The sequence below is a fragment of the Capricornis sumatraensis genome, chromosome 19 (genome assembly GCF_032405125.1).
Source record: "Capricornis sumatraensis isolate serow.1 chromosome 19, serow.2, whole genome shotgun sequence".
Classification (NCBI taxonomy): Eukaryota; Metazoa; Chordata; class Mammalia; order Artiodactyla; family Bovidae; genus Capricornis; species Capricornis sumatraensis.
In genome coordinates, this window is record NC_091087.1 from 67,160,191 (window position 1) to 67,173,695 (window position 13,505).

Here is a 13,505-nt window from a genome sequence, read left to right on the forward strand (position 1 = left end):
CGACCCCACGGACTGCAGCCCACCAGGCTCCTCTGTCCATGGGATTTTCCAGGCAAGAGTGCTGGAGTGGGGTGCCATTGCCTTCTCCAATGAAGACCTAGCACAGCCAAAAATAAATAAATAAAATTATTTTAAAAAAACAAACACACCTGTAGCTGTCAAGACCGCAAGCCACTGCTATACTTGGACATTCCCTGGCCAGAAACGTGCTATTGTGCTGGGCAACGCCAGCTGCGGGGAGAGCCTTTCTCCCATTCCCCTCTCCACCCCGCCCATCCCGCTAGCATGCAAAGCCTACCCTGGCAGGCCTTTGCTCTGGTAATCTATCCCAGGTACTTGCATCAGTGCTTGGTACAAAGTCAGAGCTCAGTAAACATCTGTGAAGTGAATCAGTGACTGAAGAGTCACTGACTGAGGAGACAGCCAATGAACATGGAGCTGTGTCCATACGAACCCGGTGACAGGCTGCCAGGGACAGGAGCCTGCCCTGAAGGGCTGGTGTCAGCCAGCCAAGCAAGCCCCCACTCACAAACACCAGGGGACCCAGAAATGACTCCCCTTGAACTCTGGCCTGGGAGCTACTTAGACGGGGGCTCCCAACCCGAGTGGGGCTTAAAGGGCAGGAGCTGGAGGCAGCCTGGACATCTGGCCCTGGGCTCTCAGGTGCCACCAGGAGTCACAGGCTGGGCTGTGTGGTGACCCAGCCTTCCTGATGCACTCCCCTACTTCACGAGAAGCCCTTTGTTCTTCTAAATTAGGGGAAACTAATTTAGGGCTTCAGGCTCTCCTCTCAAGAAAGAACAACAGTTCACATGATCTTCAAAATTCGTTCATGACGTCAATAAAGCCAGCGTTGATAGTTCCATTTTACAGATGGGGAACGAAAGTCTCCAGAGTCAAAGCAACTTGCCCAAGGCCACAAAACTTGGACGCCAGGCCCAGAGCACAGCACTGGTCTGGTGACTGCCCCGTCCAGTCCTGGGGACACACACTATACTGCAGATGGAGACACGAACACCAGCTGGAGACCAAGACACCTGGGTGGGCAGAGCCCCTGGGAACACAGACTCCACAGCCAGAGAGAAGTCGAGGCCCCGGGGCTCTCGGGAGCAAAGCATGCCAGAGGCTTATGTCATCACGAGCCAGTGCTCCGCAGGACAACAAGCTCACTCTCAGAGGCCTTCCCTGGTAGTCCAGGGGATAAGAATCGGCCTGACAATGCAGGGGACATGGGTCCCATTCCTTGTCCGGGAAGATCCCATGTGCTGCAGAGCAACTAAGCCCGTGCACCCCAACTACGGAGCCTACGCGCTGTGACCCCTGAAGCCCAGGAGCCTAGAGTCCATCCGGAACAAGAGACGCCACTGCAGTGAGAAGCCCACGACCGCAACTCGAGAGCAGCCCCCGCCTGCTGCAACTAGAGAAAGCCTGCACACAGCAACCGAGACCCCGCGCGTCCAAAAGCACTCAAATACAATTCCAAACCAGAGCTCCTCCAAAGCAAGCCTGCTCTCAGAAACGGTGGCACCAGGGACGCCAGTGTACACTGGACCGTTCCACAGGTGGGGAGGGCCACCAGGCCCAGGGATGCCTTCTCCAAGGCACGGTGCGGAAGGGCAAGGGTGGGCTTAGAGTCTGAGGCAGAGACCACTCAGGAGCCGTGTGACTCCAGCGAACACGTCACTGCAATCTTGTCATTCCTTGCTTCATTCATGCCTAGCATGGTGGTAATGATGTCTGTCGGATGTCTGGGGGACGGTGACGTGAAACGCCCTAGGCACGATCTGGTACAGTTCCTGGCACAGAGTGGATGGTCAACACGTAGCGTTTATAGTAACAATCATTATTCCTCATTATTCCTGTAAGTATGGCTCTTTTTACTGACATGGCTCTGGCCAGCAAGCCCTCAGAGAGAGGCTCTGAGCACTTCTCAGAGGCTGGCAGTGGAGACGCTGGCTGGTCGAGCATGACTGGCACAGCCCCCTTCCTTCTTTCAGCCCCCATGGACCCCAGATGCTCGTCCACTACTCAGGTGGCTGCAAGGTCCAATGTCCTGGAGTGGCCCAGGTCTCCGTGGACTGGCCCGATTTACGCCTGCTGTCACAGCATAATCACTAACCGTGTCCTTGCTCATACCCCCGCGTCCCGTCTCAGCTGAGTACACGCTGTGCGTCCTGCAGAACAAGGACCCCCGGGGCCACCGCAGGGCAGCCCAGAACTGAGTCCCCAGGAGCATTTCTCATGGAACCTTCCAGAAAGCCCAGGGGTCCTGCCCCAGCATCCCAGGCCCACCAACCCTCCAGACGCCCTGCCCTCTACCCGTGTGGAGCAGAAGACAGACACCGTACCTTTCGGAATCCAGTCGGCTCCCCTGGAGGACTCTGCGTCTGTTATTTTAGGGAAGGAGAGGAAAAGGGGAAAGGAAAAAAAAAAAAAGAAGTTAAGTGAGTGAAACTTAAATCCCAGCAGAGCCTGTAATGGAATATTCATTTTGTCAGGGGAGTGTTTCTTTAAGACTTCTGGTCCTCTGGACAGGCTGAACCAGCAGGTGATTCAATTTAATGAGCTTTTTAACGCACTTGGGGCCCAGGTGGGATCCTGTCTGGGAAGGCCTGGGCCGAGGCCACGGGCGCACGGACCTGGCTGGGGCTGGGCTGACACCTAGTGGCCGACGACTCGGCTGCTTTCAGCGCCGGCAGAGCTGAAGCCCCACAGCTTGGAGTCTGGGGTCTGCGGGCCTAAAGGGCCCTCAGTGGCCATCCCAACCACCCTTTCCTCGGACTAACCTCCATGCCTCAGTTTCCCTATGAGTTCTCAGGGGATAATAACAGTACCTCCTCTATAGGGCTGTAATGAGGATATAGCATTTAATAAAGGCTATTACTGGAGAAGGAAATGGCAACCCACTCCAGTGTTCTTGCCAGGAGAATCCCAGGGACGGGGCAGCCTGGTGGGTTGCTGTCTGTGGGGTTGCACAGAGTCAGACACGACTGAAGCGACTTAGCAGCAGCAGCAGCAGCAAAGGCTATTACTAGTTTAGCTGTCATTGTTTTGTGTGAGACGGTGGGCCCCTAGGGCGCTTCCCAGGTGGCGTTAGTGGTAAAGAACCCTCCTTCCAATGCAGGAGACATAAGAGAGGTGGGTTCAATCCCTGGGTGGGAAAGACCCTCTGGAGGCGGGCACGGCAACCCACTCCAGTATCCTTGCCTGGAGAATCCCGTGGACAGAGAAGCCTGGCGGGCTACAGTCCATGGGGTCGCAAAGAGTCAGACACGAGTGAAGTGACAGCATGCACGGGTCCCCCAGGGGGAGGTGCTTCCTCAATGCCACAGGCAGGTTAGTGGAGGAGGCGGCCTAGATCCCAGGGGTCCTGGCCCCCACGCCAGTGTTCCCTGGGTCGTGCTTCCATCAAGGTGTGTTTGCTGCTGACTCTGTCCCTGGCTATCCGGGTGAACCTGGGTGAGTTTTTAACTCCTCATATTCTCATCCCTCTTCTGGAGATGCAATGACTCTGGCGGACGGCTGCTGTGAGCACTGAGCTGGGATGATACACACAGAGGTTTCAGGTTGGGAGAGCAGTTCTTGGAACTCAGCCGCGCTGGGTGGCAGAATGGCCAAAGGACAAATTGCACATCAAGGGCCTAGGACCCATGAGTCTCCATTGCCTCTCCCTGAGTGATCCTCTCGGTCTGGTCTGTCGAGGGTTGGGGTGGAGTGGACACAGACTGAGCTATGTCTCCCCGGGGCCTGGGACCTGTGCAACCTTAGCACCTACCAGCAGGTGGCTGGAGTCCTTGAGCTTGGACTTGTAGAGCATCCACCGGTAGCGTAGGTCCTCTAGCTCGTCCGAGGACCTGCTGGCTGGCCTGAGACGAAGGAGGTTTTTGAAGAGATGCTGACCTTCTGGTATTCGAGCCTCCAGCTCCTAGAGGGAAAAGACAGGGTCAAGTGCACCTTCCAAATGGCTGAGGAGGCCCCACCTGGTTGGTAAGGAGGAGCCAATCAAATTCCATTTGCTGGGCAACTGGAACACATAAAGAGAGAATCTCATTGGGCAAATAAACGGAAGCCAAGGCCGGGAGCTGCTCTCCGCAACGTTGCAGAATGGACTGCTGCCTGAAAGAGGAGCTGCCGTACTCACCTCCACGGTCACTTCTAGCTCTGGCATTCTATCATAAATACGACACAGATTTACACTATGTATGACTAGGGAAACTGAAAGTCCCTCAGTCACCTCTGGTTCTGTCACTCCATGGACTGTAGCCCGCCTGGCTCCTCTGTCCATGGAATTCTCCAGGCCAGAATACTGAAGTGGGTAGCTGTTCCCTTCTCCAGGGGATCTTCCCAACCCAGGAATCGAACCCAATCTGCCGCACTGCAGGCAGATTCTTTACCCACTGAGCCACCAGGAAAGCCTTCTGGCATTCTAGAGCCAAGTTCTCCAGAGGGCTTGACATCAGAATTATCGTCATTATAAAAGCTACCATTGTTCATCGACAGAGGACTGGATAGACAAGACGTGGTTCATACACACAATGTGATATGACTCAGTCATTAAAAATTATGAAGTAACGTCATTTGTAGCAACATGGATGGACACAGAGATTGACATACTGAGTGAAGTCGGTCAGACATAGAAGGAGAAATATCATATGACTTCCCTTATGTGTGGAATCTAAAAAAAGAAATGAATGAAAAGAACTTACAAGACAGAGAGAGACTCACAGACGTGAAGAACAAACTTGTTGCTAGGGGGAAGGATGAGGGGAAGGGATAATTAGGGAATTTGGGATGGACATACACGCACTGCTATATTTAAAGCGGATAATCAACAAGGACCTACTGTAGAGCGCATGGAACTCTGCTCAGTGTTACATGGCAGACTGAATGGGAGGGGGGTTTCGGAGAGAATGGATATGAGTGTATGCATGGCTGAGTCTCTTCCTGTTCACCTGAAACTATCACAACATTGTTAATCAGCTATACCCCAATGTAAAATTAAATTTTTTTTAATAAAAAGCTACCATTGTTGAATATGTCTTTCTACTGGCATTTTTACTCCTGGCAGAGTGAGGTTGGGACTGGGCAGATTTTTCTATCAGAATACAGTACTGTGTTCCCCCAGGATGGCATCTTTTTTCCTTAGGACTCCTGGGAGGGAGTGCCATGTGAGGATACGATCTGGGTCCTAAGTCAAAGAGCCGAGTTTAAATTCTGGCTTGGCATCCAGAATCTGTCCCATCCCACCAGCTGCATGATACAGGCACACAGCTTAGCTTCTCAGAGCCCTCGAGAGTGGGGACTCTACAAAGAAGCGTAACCTGGGGAACTGCAAGTCACCTCTGATATGCCTGGGGCTGGGTGGTGGTGGCAGGGGATGAGAGGAGTGGCTGAGGTAGGAGGTAGCCAGGAGGGCTAGGTAGCTGGGACCAAAGCTCCCACTGAGGACAAAACATTACAAACATTCTTAAGGCATCAGTCGACAGGGAGGCCTGGCGTGCAGCAGTCCATGGGGTCACAAAGAGTCGGACACGACTGAGCGACTGAACTGAACTGAATGGAACTGAAGGCATCAAAGAGTTAACAACAGCAGCAAAAAGAGTCAGGCAAGACGCGTGAAAGGTTAAGATGCAGAGAAGTAAGCCCAGTGTTCAGACCTCTTCTTGCACTTAGGATATTTGCTAATCTGGGAAAAATAGTTGTGAAACAGATCTATGCTTCTGGCAGCCTTGCAGGATTCAGGAGACAGAGGTCAAAGTCTGCACCCTACAGAAGTGGAGACTGAGAAACTGCTGTCATCAGCAGAGGCCCCTAAAGGTGAATAGGAAGTAAACCCACACCTTATTTGGATTTGCAGACCAGTGCCAAGTCATCTCAGGAGTCCAGGGAGCTTCAAGTTTTGAAATTAGATTCAGTGGTTCTAGACTGATAAAAGCCCACACTGGCCTGGCTGTTGCAAACAAAATCCTCTTTGAAGGAAAGATTATTCTTAATCTCAAATTATTCTCGCACCTATTTGTCAAACCCAATATCCAGCGCACAATCGAAGCAGTCACACACAGATATAAGACTCCAAGAAGAGGCAGAAACTGGGGCTTCCCTGGAGGTCCAGTGGTTAAGAATGTGCCTGCCAACGCAGGGAAAGTGGGTTCTGTCTCTGGTCCAGGAAGATCTCACATGCCTTGGACCAACTAAGCCATATGACACAACTACTGAGCCCGAGCTCTAGGGCCCATGTGATTCACCTACTGAACCCACACGCTGCACCTGCTGAGGCCCACATGCTTAGAGCCTTGTTCTGCAACAAGAGAAACCACCCCAGTGACAAGCCCTCACACCACAGCGAAGAGTAGCCTCTACTCACCGTAACTAGAGAGAGCCCATGCACAGCAACAAAGACCCAGTGCAGCCAAATATAAATAAAATTAATGAATTAATGAGGGAGAGGCAGAGACAATACACAACAGAAACAGTCTTGACTTGAGATACTGAGATTATTAGACACACTCGCTAAACCAACTATGTTTACTGTATTGAAAGAATTAAAAGACAAACTGAAAATTTTCAGCAAGGACCCGAAAGCTGTGAAAAGTGGCAAAGCAGATTTTAAAAAGCACCAAGGAGAATTTCTAGGAATGATAAATGAAATATTAAAAGCTAAGAACTTAATAAACATGTGAAATAGCAAATGAGATACAACTAAATAGAGAATTAGTAAAGTGGAAGATGAGTTAGAAAAAAGTATTCAGAAATATAAAAAAGCAAAAGGATGAAAAAGTACACAAGAGACAGTGAAATACACAGTGAGAAGAAAGAGCGTATGTTTAAAAGGCATCTCAGAAGGTGAGGAAACAGGGAACAAGGCAGAGGCCACAGTTTGAGAGATAATGTTGGAGAATTTTCCAGAAAGATCCTAGGCCACAGATTCAAGAATCCAGATGACTCTCAAGCAAGAAAAATAAAAATAAAACCAAACTCTAAGGTATTAGGGTAAATTTCAGAAAATATTACGAAAAAGAGAGAGAGTTTGGGGCCTGATTGAGAAAAGCTGTGAGTGATAAACTCCGGAAATTGAACTCTATCTTGAAAAGTGTTCACTACTGGGACAAGGTTATCTTTAGGATTCTGAAGGGTCACTCTGGCTTCAGAATGAGTCATTACTGAGATGGGAACCCAGGAAGAAGGAGGGAGGCCAGCTTGGAGGCTATTGTCAAGGTCAAGGTCAAAAATGATGTCTAGATGAAGACAGTGGTAATGAGGGGAAACAGAAACAATGAATACCCAAGAGGTGGAATCAAGAAGGACTTGGTGAATAAGTCGATGTGCGAGTGGAGGAGAGAGCTTTGTGGTAGAAGGACTGTCTTTCCACCCCCTTGCCATATTCATGCCCTTTGCAATATGGTCTTGCAATACTTCCCATCAAGAAGTGAAACCTGTTTTCTCTCTCCTTGAATCTGAGCTGGCATTGTGACTTTCTTTGTCCAACAGATGCAGGAGAAGTGATGTGCCAGTTCCTAGCCTTGGCCCGAAAAGGCCTGCATGTTCCCACTCGCTTTCTCAGACCTGCCCCTGCTCTGGGAAGTCCAGGCTATCCCATAGGAGGATAAGACATGTGTGGTCCATCCCATGCTCATCTAGAATAGCCCCACCAACCTCCAGAAGTACAGCCACCCTGCTGGTCTATAAATCAGGGAGCCCAGCCAAGATCAGAAGCATTGCCCAGTGGACCTCAGGGTAAACTGCCAATCTTCAGAATCATGAGTTAAACAAACAGCTGTTCTTTTAAGCAACAAACTGTCGAAATGGCTTGTTACATAGCAAGAGTTAACTGATTAGATGAGTCGTGATTAGTGGTGATATTTTCCAAGTTGGGCAATACAGCAGGAGGCGTGAATGAATGGATGGATGGTTTTCCCATAATACTGGAAGCAAAAAAAAAAAAAGTTTAAAACTATTATTTAGGACTTCCCTGGTGGTAGAGTGGATAAGAAGCCACCTGCCAATGCAGGGGACACAGGTTCGATCCCTGGTCTGGGAAGATTCCACACGGTGCGGAGCAACTAAGCCCGTGAGCCACAACTACTGAGCTCGAGTGCTGCAACTATGGAAGCCCGCACACCCAGAGCCCACGCTCCACAAGAGAAACCGCCGCAATGAGAAGCCTGTGCACGGCAACTAGAGAGCAGCCCTCACTCGCTGCAAATGGAGAAGGCCCAAGCAAGGCCATAAATAAATAAATACATCTTTAAAAAAATTTATACATAAGCCATAACAGGTATGCGCTCTTTTTTTTTTTTTTCTTTTGAGAACTCTCTGGCAGCAAACACATCTTTGGGGGCCAAATCCTCTGAAATAAAGAGGCTGTTCCTTGGGCACAAACCTGTAGCTTTGTTGCTCTGGTCCTCAAGTCCTCGGTGGTGGGAGTTTTCATGGCGATGATCCTAACCAGCTTGGAATTTTCCTCCTGCAACCAGTCCTCAAAGTTCCTCAGGGACTGGGGATAATCCTCATGGCTGCCTCCTTCCTCCCTGAGCAGACCTGCCTGCAGGAAGGCACAGCATGGTCAAAGCCTCAGAGTTTCTGCAAACAGCCTACTGGCCATGTGTCCTCGGAATTCCATCCAAGCAGAGGGTGGGGGATGAGGATGCCCAGAGGGAGATAAGAGGCACCTGGGGAGGTGAAGGGATGAGGAAAGCATCTCTACTCAATGTAGACATGATTAGGGACCAAGAACATTCCCCACTGCCACCTCTCTGGTCTCCTGAAGGCTACCAGCATCATCCCTTATCAGGATGTCTACCTTCTGCCACTTCTGTCCCTCTTCAAGTTAGGTGGCCAGAGTGATCTAAGATGCAAGTCCAGGGACTTCCCTGGTGGTCCAGTGGTTAAGAATCCAGCTGTCGATTCAGGGGACCCAGGTTCGATCGCTAGTCTGGGAACTCAGATCCCATATGCCGCGGGGCAACTGAGCCGTGAGCCACACCTACTAGAGCGTCTGCTCTAGAGCCTGCAAGCTACAACTACTGAACCCACAGGCTACGGCTACGGAAGCCCACAGGCTACGGCTACGGAAGCCCAAAGGCTTCGGCTACGGAAGCCCACATGCTACAGCTACGGAACCCACGTGCCCTGGAGCCTGTGCTCTGCAAGAAGAGAAGCTGCCTCAGTGTGAAACCCGAGCCGTGCGGCGAAGAGTTGCCCGGCCACAGCTAGGGGAGCCCGTGCGTGGCGATGAAGAGCCCATGCACAGCAACAGAGACGCCAACGATTAAAAAATAAACAAAAATAAAAATAATAAATAAATAAAATGCAAGTCCACTCAGCCACGCATCACTTACACAGCTGAGTGGCTTCTCGCACTCGATGCGGCCGGAGAGCCTCAGATTCTGGCCCTGCCTGGCTCTGTGGCTCATGAGGCCTGCCCCATCGTCTGAGCCGGGGCCCACAGACATCTAGCACCCGGCACTGGTGCTGTCTCCCTCGGGTCCCTGCAGGCACAGTCTCCTCTGCATGGAACACACTCCGTTCCGCCTCTCCTTGACTCCCACTCAGCTGTGAGGCGCCCTGAACATCTCATTTTCATCTCTCCAGGGAGGGCTTCGCTACCCCCAAGTCCTTCACTCTGCAGCAGGCTGCCGTGGCCTCTGGGTCTTCTAGCTCCATGAACCACGTGTTCTGTAAACCCTTATTCTATTGCTTTGCGGTTCCTGCTTCCCTGCTTCTCAAAATGTGCTCCAAGGCCTAGCAGGCTTAGCATCACCTGGGAGCTTGTAGAAAAGCAGGGTGAGGGGTCCCAGTCCAGACCTACTGAATCAGAATCTGCGTTTTGGTACCATCTGGATGTACACGACAATCTGAAAAACTCTGTGCTGGATGCTACGTTCTCTGAGGGTTGAAAGTATCTCTGTTTTATTTACAGCTGTGTCCCAGCTCCAAGCACAGTTCTCAGAACACAGAAAGACTCAGTAAGAGCTTTCTGGATGGGGAAATGAGAGAAGGAATGGACATGTGAATGAATTAGTGTGCTGTCTTTGAAGAACAAGGAATGAATTTCTTCTCATTGTGGTTCTTTTTTTTTTTTTAAGCCTGTCAAGGAGAGGGATGGATGATATGATACAGTGAGGTTAGTTCTTTTTACAAAATGTAGTTTCTGTGTGTTATGTGTTAGTCGTTCAGTCGTGTCCAGTTCTTTGCGACCCCATGGACTGGAGCCCGCCAGGCTCCTCTAGTCCAGGGGATTCTCCAAGCAACAATATTAGAGCGGATTACCATTCCCTTCTCTAGGGAGTCTTTCCAACCTAGGGATCAAACTCGGGTCTTCTGCATTGCAGGCAGATTGTTTACCATCTGAGCCACCAGGGCACCAAAAATACCTATCATGTGTACTTCTAGTTTGCAGTCTGGTGCTGCTAGCAAGCTTCACACTCTGACACTCTCTTCCCTGCAAGGGAAGCAGTCGGATTTTCTGAGGGTGAGGGCCTGCCTGCCCTAGAGATGCCCAGGACCTTCCTCAGTGCAGACCCTGGGTCTGGGGGTCCCAGAGTCCCTCTGCCCAGTGGCCCAGGGCACTCTTGTGTCACCACTGGGCAGGCTCACCAGATACAGGACAGGCCCCAGTCCTGAGCTGAGCATGTGGCCCCAGGCGGGGAGGGGGTTTACTGGTGACACCTTCCCACCATCACCTGACTCAGATCTGGGCCCTCCCCAGAAGCCCATGAGATGGACTTACCTGACGGCGACGCCGGGAAGTAAGATCCGTGGGGAGGATGAGAAACCCAGTCTTTGGGATGTTGTTGGTGAAAATCATTTTCTTCCCTGAATCCACTTCTGTCGTCCTCTGCAGCTGCCGGTTTCTGATGAGGCTGAGAAGTCAAATCCGCCCGGTCAACATGATGATGAGATGGGGACTTCCCAGATCACGGGAGAAGTAACAGAACCAGGGAGGGAGGTGACTTCCGGTCCTCACAAGCCCATGCCTGTCCTTCGGGTCAGAAGCTGAAGCTCCCCAGGGCACCTGCGTTTCCAGTTCCCTGCCCGAGACTCACATTACCATCATCAAGGGGCATATATCTACCGATGCAGGTGAGGCCCCAACCAGCAGGGGCTGGAGGCTAAACTGGGACGCTTCCCTGCTCATACTGCCTCTGCTTAGAATTGCCTGGGGATGCCCGGAGGCGCCTGGCACCACGCCTGGCACACAGCAGAACCCCAGCCATCTGTTCTAGGAACACGGCTGAGCTCTCCCTGCTGGGAAGGAGGGTTGTCTGAGACCAGGCTCCAACCCGGGAGGCCCTCTCACCTCAGCAGGCTCTCCTCCAGCTGCCTCAAGGCCCTCCATGACTTGGTCAGCTCCTCCAGCTCCCCTTGGACCACAGCAGCTCCCTCCAGAGAAGACGCCTCCATCACCAGCCGGCCGAGCGCTTCCATCACGGGCAGCTGGGCTTCCTTCTCCGGGAATTCAGCCAGCAGCCTCTAAAGGACATACAATCACACACGTACACACACACACACACACAGTTAAGTCCTGGGGTGGTGGGGTGTCTGCTCCCTGGTATGAGAGCACCATTCACCACCCTCTGCCCCCGAACCTGCCTTTGGGATGCAGGGGAGAGAATAAGCATCTCTGTGAGGAGATTCATCTTACCTCAACCTCAGCCTCCCGGGACTGGGCATCCCATGGGCCCGCGTCCCCACGGTAAGCCTCCAGCTTCTGTGTGATCACAGAGACCCACTGCCGCAGCTCCAGCAGATCGTGGTTGAAGGTGCAATGTTCCCGCAGGCTCTGCTGGCGTCCTTCCAGGAGGTCCTGTGGAGCAGCCCCAGGGGAACCAGGCTGAAACCCCTGGCTACCCCATCCTGCAGGACCCTCAGCCCTGCCAGAGCCCTGGGGTGAGATGGCCCCCAGGGCTCCCCACCCAGGGAGGAACACGAGAGGTTGATCTTCTCTTCTGCACAATGCAAGGAATTGACTCTGGAAAGACCAAGTCTGATTTAAAGTGCCTCTAAGCCTGTTCTGCTTTTATGGGAAGTACCAAGTCTGGGTGAGGGTATGGGCGATGGGTGCTCTCTTCCACCACCAGTGTGGGGTATAAACTGGTACAACCACTTGGGAAGACTATCAGTCAGTGCCTACTAAAGCTGAACAGGCATCTGTGTGGCACAACCATTTCACCCCTGCATGTAACACAACAGGTGTGAACTTCACTTTGCGGCCGAATAGAGTGGGTATATTCTGATCGCCATCTAGAAGCACTTACTTTATTGAAAAGCATTATTTTATTTTTTCATTGACATATAGTTGAATAGGAAATCAACCCTGACTATTCACTAGGAGGACTGATGCTGAAGCTGAAGCTCCAGTACTTTGGCCACCTGATGTGAGGAGCTGACTCATTGGAAAAGACCCTGATGCTGGGAAAGATTGAGGGCAGGAGGAAAAGGGCGCAACAGAAGATGAGATGGTTGGATGGCAGTGTTGACTTAATAGACATGAGTTTGAGATAGTGGAGGATAGGGTAGCCCGGCATGCTGCAGTCCGTGGGGTCGCAAAGAGTCAAATACAACTGAGTAACTGAACAACAGCAATAATTGATTTACAATGTTTCAGGTGTATAGCAATGTGATTTCATTAAGTTTCTATCAATATAAATATGTATACATCTGTATAGATATCTGTATATATACATTTTCTTTTTCAGAGTCTTTTTCCATTATAGGTTATTATTAACATATTATTTTCTTATCATTTGTTTGCTTTTATTTCTCTTTTTGATGATAGAAAAAGCATTATATTAAATTTGTAAATCGTGTGGGTAACTTGTACTATCTGTGAATTTCAGGGTTGCAAAGACGATGCCAGAAATTCTTTATTAAAATAGAGCACACAGGGTCCGGAAGGGTGAGAAATCCTGCCTTAAACTAAACACTCTCCTGAGCTGCGGATGCCTGAGAGCTGGCTTTGCACACCTGGGACTCTTGTTACAGATGCAGACCCAGGACTTCACTTGAATCAGTGTCGTCAGGGTAGGGCTGGGACAGACATTTCAGCTTGTCCCGCTACCCACACCACCTGCTGCTGCTAAGTTGCTTCAGCCGTGTCCGACTCTGTGCGACCCCATAGACGGCAACCCACCAGGCTCCCCCATCCCTGGGATTCTCTAGGCAAGAATACTGGAGTGGGTTGCCATTTCCTTCTCCAATGCATGAAAGTGAAAAGTCAAAGTGAAATCGTTCAGTCGTGTCCAACCCTTCGCAGCCCCATGGACTGCAGCCTACCAGGCTCCTCCGTCCATGAGGTTTTCCAGGCAAGAGTACTGGAGTGGGGTGCCATTGCCTCCTCCACACTGCGGTCAGTCCACCACAGACACAAGAAGGATCCAGGTGGCCACCAGAGGGCGCCGCAGACAGAGCTCACAGCAACCGGGACCCAACTTGCAACCTGGCATGAACGCAGCAAACACGACGGGGGGCTCCTGTGTGGGTGTGGCATGCTCCGTGCTTTGGTC

General features: G+C 51.3%; 1 protein-coding gene across 2 annotated transcripts in view; it reads right to left on the bottom strand.

The window, feature by feature from the left end:
- Window positions 1-13,505, bottom strand: part of SYNE3 (spectrin repeat containing nuclear envelope family member 3) — a 59,766-nt gene that overhangs the window by 13,029 nt on the left and 33,232 nt on the right. Inside the window, exons 11-16 of one of the 2 annotated variants that reach the window (XM_068991408.1) lie at window positions 11,645-11,806; window positions 11,300-11,472; window positions 10,730-10,862; window positions 8,381-8,542; window positions 3,776-3,925; window positions 2,349-2,387 (exon numbers count right to left, since the gene is read on the bottom strand). In XM_068991408.1, the coding sequence (XP_068847509.1) occupies window positions 2,349-2,387; window positions 3,776-3,925; window positions 8,381-8,542; window positions 10,730-10,862; window positions 11,300-11,472; window positions 11,645-11,806 (819 nt within the window). The remainder of the gene's footprint in view (window positions 1-2,348; window positions 2,388-3,775; window positions 3,926-8,380; window positions 8,543-10,729; window positions 10,863-11,299; window positions 11,473-11,644; window positions 11,807-13,505) is intronic. The other variant, XM_068991407.1, reaches the window with a different exon arrangement.